General features: G+C 39.6%; 1 protein-coding gene across 1 annotated transcript; it reads left to right on the top strand.

Annotated features, from left to right (window-relative positions):
- Nucleotides 1-537: 537 nt before the first annotated feature.
- Nucleotides 538-3,152, top strand: LOC149957361 (uncharacterized). The gene is made up of 4 exons (XM_090166988.1): nt 538-646; nt 2,712-2,825; nt 2,878-2,988; nt 3,091-3,152. Exons 1-4 carry the CDS (start codon nt 538-540, stop codon nt 3,150-3,152), a joined length of 396 nt encoding a protein of 131 aa, XP_090023114.1.
- Nucleotides 3,153-5,863: the final 2,711 nt, after the last annotated feature.

The raw sequence follows: 5,863 nt of genomic DNA, 5'->3' as shown, positions 1-5,863 counted from the left end.
TATACATGTCCTACGTGCGCGAAACGTTTTTCCATCAAATCAAATTTAAATCGGCATGTTAGAGAAGTACACGGCGATAGACATAAGTTTGTCTGTGAAGTATGTGGTAAGACTGTTGCTAGATTGGAATATTTTAAGAAACATCAGCGAACTCATGACTTGAACGCACCCGGCCCTTCTGAACCCATGGACCTGTCTCGCACACCGTCACCAGCATCTTCCCGTACACCATCACCTAGTCTGCTTCAAGACATTCAACTGCAATCTATCCAACCATCTGCATCAGCTTTACCCAACAGCCCAACACCATCACCTGTTCCTGCCTCACCAATACTTGATGAAACGCCGCCAGCATCCCCAAGTATGGTCCAGGCCCTAAATGATACGCTAGCGTCTATCCGTTACAATGCCGAGGACTATGATATTGATGCGGCTATGTTTATTGGACGTTATCGAGCTGCTTTTAGTAAATTTCTAATGGAAAGACTTGCTAGTAAACGTGGAATTAAGTGGTTCTTACTCGTAAGATCGATTTATATGAGACCTTTGGGAGGTGAAGAGCAAAGTGCGGAAGTGAGACCCTATTTCCGGAGCACTATGCAAACAACATTAACGCTCGATGTAATTGAAGACCAGCTGAATGACTGTATTGAAACAATACAGTCAGCAGCGGAAAACTTTGAAGCGACAGGTATGTACTAAAATTTATATTTAAGTTATATTTTGAACTAAAACATTATATTTTTGATAGGATCGGGTTGGGTAATTGACCGTGTTCTGTATGTAGAATTAAATGTAGCATCTAACCAACCGTTGCGGGGGTCATCGTATATGGAACTACCTGAAAAACTATCTCGACGTCACGCGATTCTTAATATTAGAAACGAAAATGATGATAAATGTTTTCTCTGGTCAATTCTAGCTAAACTTCACCCAGTTTCTAAGTTTCATCACCCTAACAGTGTTTCCAAATATACACCTTATGAAAACGAACTTGATACCAGTGATATATCTTTTCCTTTCAAATTAAACGCTACGGAACTTAAAAAATTTGAATTAATGAATAATTTATCAATATCTGTGTTCGGCTTTTCGGGAGACATATTCCCCCTTTACGTAAGCGCCAACAAGTGTTGTAATGAAAGGGAGGTTGATTTGCTATACATCACCGACGAAACTAAAGATATTGACGATGGGAATAGACATTACTGTCTTATACGAGACCTAGGAAAACTGCTACAGCATCTAACAAAACACAGAAATACAAGTTATTATTGCAGGTAATTTAGTTTCCAATATATTAGTTTGCAATCTACTAATTATTTTCTGCATTAGAATGTGTCTTCACCGATTCAGCGGAAACAACGCTGAACAGCGACGTGATGCGCATATCGAAGAATGCGTCACCCACGGCGTCCAAAAAACAGTTTTCCCTACCAAGAAGAAGACGCTTTATTTTGATAAATATGAGTGGACGGAAAAAGTAAAAATAAAAATTATTTAATTTAACTCTTAATGAAATGAAATTATTAGGTGCAGTATGTATTTTACGCCGATTTTGAAGCAATCCTACCGAGAGTTCAAGGATGTGATCTAGATCCCGATTTAAATACCAGCAAAGTAAACATGCACATCAGCTGCGCGTATTCGTGGGTGCTTGTTGGACCTAACGGTAAGTTATTTGGCAAAATTCCCTTTTAGATATATTATAAGAGAAGACTTATAGGTGTACCTGTTCGAACCGATTGCTATCGAGGTCAAGATGCAACTCGAAGATTTCTGGAGTCTATTCTAGAATTAGAGAAGGAGTTGATGGAACTCATTGAGACCAATGTACCAATGATTATTACCCTGGAGGAGGAGGAACAGTTTCAAGCTGCTACGTATTGCTACATTTGTCAGAAACAGCTAAATCAGGGAAATATGCCCGCTGTTCGAGATCATTGTCATTTCAGCGGTAAATATAGGGGGCCAGCGCATAACCTCTGTAATCTTCAAAAGAAAGCTCCAGAATTTATCCCTATTTTCCTTCATAACCTTAGCAGGTGAATTTATTAAGTTAATTATCCAGGAAATAAACCTAATAATAATAATAAATCTTCATAGATACGATTTACATCTTATATGTCAGGAGATTGGTCATTTTAAGGAACAGACACTTGACTGTATTCCTTCCACTAGCGAAAATTATATTTCACTCAAACTAGGTAAATATATTTTATTGTGAATTTAACCTTAACATTAATTTTATTGTTTTTTAGGGAGATTTCGGTTTTTAGACTCTTATCGATTTCTAAGCGATAGCCTCGATGCTCTAGTATCTAATCTCGTTTTGGAAGGAGCCAGTAAATTTCAGATTGTTAAGAATTATTTTGAAAGTGAGAAAGTTCAACTGCTTTTGCGGAAGGGAGTACGAGTATATGGACGATGAAAAGAAATTTGACGAGACGATGCTGCCACCTAGAGAAGCGTTTTTCAGTTCATTGAAAAATCAAAATATTTTAGAATCGGATTATTTACACGCCCAAAATGTTTGGACAGCGTTTAATATTCAAACATTAGGTAAAATTACTCTAGTATAAATATTTCAAATCTCTTAAACTCGGTTTTCGTAGGAGAATACACCGACCTCTATGTGAAAAGCGATGCGTTGCTCTTAGCCGACGTTTTTGAAAATTTTAGAACATTATCTATAACTCATTATAAACTAGATCCAGCTCACGCTTACACCGCACCAGGTTTAGCCTGGCAAGCAGCTTTGAAGATGACCGATGTTCGCCTCGATCTCATACTTGATATAGATCAACACTTATTTATTGAAAAGGGTAACGCTTTTGTGATATTTTAAATATTATTGTATTTACATTGAATTTTTAGGGATTCGAGGCGGTGTTTCAATGATCTCAACTCGTTATTCTGAAGCGAATAACAAATATATGGCCGACACATATGATTCGTCTAAAGAGAGCAGTTATATATGCTATTTAGGTAATTTACATTTTTTTAAAAATAAATAATTCTTTTTATTTTTTTTATTTTAATTATTTTAATTTTAATTATATTAATTAACTTAATTTAACTTAATTGAAGATGCTAATAATTTGTACGGTGCTGTTATGTGTGAACCACTACCGCTAGGCGATACTTCATGACTAAAATTTTAAAAATTTAAAAAAAATTAATCTTTGGCGAGCTTTCGAAATGTAGTTCCTTTTCAAGCTGGGTTATGCAACCTCTCAATATCGAATGGCAGGGTTTCCACCAATTGTTCATGGTATTCGTATCAGTTTGCGATTTCTTGGTGCCAGCCGGGAATCGAACCCGGGTTTGCGGCGTGCAAGAGATTTACTCTAACCACTGAGCCACCGACGCTTGTTAAGATATACGGTGTTTTTCGAAAACCGCTTTGGCGAATGTCCTTTACGAAGTTATAACGTTAGGTACTATAATTTATTCTACATCATTTTAAATATTTATAAATTATATTAATCTTATTGGATCCCAACTGGATCCAATTCTCATTGGATGGCGACTGGATTCAATTGTCATTGGATCCCGAACGGATCCAAATCTCATTGGATCCCGACTGGATCCGAATCTCATTGGATCAAGAACGGATCCGAATCTCATTGGATCAAGAACGGATCCAATTCTCATTGGATCAAGACCCTTGGATCCCAAATAGATAACAGTTGGATCGAAAATTTAATCCAGAGGAGTCTGTAATTGGATCCCCGTTTGATCTGTCCAATTTTTGGTGAAATTTGGATCATATTTTGATAAACCATTTTCGTAAGGGTCGTAAAGCCCCATATGTCAAATTTCTTAGAATTCCGAGCTCTATTTTATGAAACTAATCACAGTGTTAAATATAAATTTAATTTAATTATAAACTAAAAACTTAAATAACTTTTGAACCACACAAACAAATTAAATATAGTTCATAAATCTTGTAGAACTCAATGAACCCCCACTATAAAATATAAAATTGAGAGAATTAATTAAACAGGGTACTCAATATAAATTATAAACTAAATCCCTGCCTTCAGCAATAAAAAAAATTTGAGCCCTTGACATATGGAGATAATTGATGTCTTTTTCCTCATTTTATTACCGTGGTACGCTACTCTCCGAACCGACCCCACCCAAGTTTTCTCAGAAACTTTGCCGAACTAAACCAGTAATATTCCCTCAACTCACAGCGATCCCATGGAACCTTTGTTATGTTAGCGGGCCCTAATCCCACTATCAGGTAACTCAAATCCCACAAAAAGCGCACGTTTTCCAAGGCCAGGTCATAGGTCGAAAGTGTGCCTGGACATTTTCGCTTGACAACAAAATAAATATAACCTCGTGATTTCCTGGCACCTTCTCCCCCACAAACACTGAGACCCCCGCAATCACGAGGAACCAACCCCAAGGGACCTTTCGCTGGTCAGACAACGTCATACATCCCATGACAGGACACGAGTCTTAGGTGCACCAATGACCCAAATAAAATGGGAGGTCACCAATTTTATCTCTCGGGGCAGTTTTGTCTCTGGGTACAGTTTTGTCTCTGGGTACAGTTTTGTCTCTGGGTACAGTTTTGTCTCTGGGTACAGTTTTGTCTCTGGGTACAGTTTTGTCTCTGGGTACAGTTTTGTCTCTGGGTACAGTTTTGTCTCTGGGTACAGTTTTGTCTCTGGGGACAGTTTTGTCTCTGGGGACAGTTTTGTCTCTGGGGACAGTTTTGTCTCTGGGGACAGTTTTGTCTCTGGGGACAGTTTTGTCTCTGGGGACAGTTTTGTCTCTGGGGACAGTTTTGTCTCTGGGGACAGTTTTGTCTCTGGGGACAGTTTTGTCTCTGGGGACAGTTTTGTCTCTGGGGACAGTTTTGTCTCTGGGGACAGTTTTGTCTCTGGGGACAGTTTTGTCTCTGGGGACAGTTTTGTCTCTGGGGACAGTTTTGTCTCTGGGGACAGTTTTGTCTCTGGGGACAGTTTTGTCTCTGGGGACAGTTTTGTCTCTGGGGACAGTTTTGTCTCTGGGGACAGTTTTGTCTCTGGGGACAGTTTTGTCTCTGGGGACAGTTTTGTCTCTGGGGACAGTTTTGTCTCTGGGGACAGTTTTGTCTCTGGGGACAGTTTTGTCTCTGGGGACAGTTTTGTCTCTGGGGACAGTTTTGTCTCTGGGGACAGTTTTGTCTCTGGGGACAGTTTTGTCTCTGGGGACAGTTTTGTCTCTGGGGACAGTTTTGTCTCTGGGGACAGTTTTGTCTCTGGGGACAGTTTTGTCTCTGGGGACAGTTTTGTCTCTGGGGACAGTTTTGTCTCTGGGGACAGTTTTGTCTCTGGGGACAGTTTTGTCTCTGGGGACAGTTTTGTCTCTGGGGACAGTTTTGTCTCTGGGGACAGTTTTGTCTCTGGGGACAGTTTTGTCTCTGGGGACAGTTTTGTCTCTGGGGACAGTTTTGTCTCTGGGGACAGTTTTGTCTCTGGGGACAGTTTTGTCTCTGGGGACAGTTTTGTCTCTGGGGACAGTTTTGTCTCTGGGGACAGTTTTGTCTCTGGGGACAGTTTTGTCTCTGGGGACAGTTTTGTCTCTGGGGACAGTTTTGTCTCTGGGGACAGTTTTGTCTCTGGGGACAGTTTTGTCTCTGGGGACAGTTTTCACTCGTGGCTGTTTTGTCATTGTGGGCTGTTTTGCCTTTAAAGGCAGCTTAATTAGTTATCTCTCGAGGCAATTTTGTCTCTTTGGGCAGTTTGTAATTCTATGTAGATAGAGTTGTCTCTAGAGGCTTTTATGACTAAGGAAAAAGATTCTATCTATAAAGAAAGTTGTGTCTCTAGAGTCACTTGTCCCAAGTGCAATGTTTTCCAAC

Source organism: Leiobunum rupestre, chromosome 2 (genome assembly GCF_980474605.1).
Source record: "Leiobunum rupestre chromosome 2, qqLeiRupe1.1.hap1, whole genome shotgun sequence".
Lineage (NCBI taxonomy): Eukaryota > Metazoa > Arthropoda > Arachnida > Opiliones > Sclerosomatidae > Leiobunum > Leiobunum rupestre.
Note: the sequence above shows the minus strand (reverse complement) of the source record. Positions and strands in the feature narration are given on the sequence as shown.

Bases quoted from the DNA above. Each gene is read 5' to 3' on its own strand.
- LOC149957361 (XM_090166988.1), top strand. From the start codon at position 538: ATGAGACCTTTGGGAGGTGAAGAGCAAAGTGCGGAAGTGAGACCCTAT. The intron at 2,826-2,877 runs GTAACGCTTTTG...TTGAATTTTTAG, and splicing joins ACACTTATTTATTGAAAAGG to GGATTCGAGGCGGTGTTTCA. The intron at 2,989-3,090 runs GTAATTTACATT...ACTTAATTGAAG, and splicing joins CAGTTATATATGCTATTTAG to ATGCTAATAATTTGTACGGT.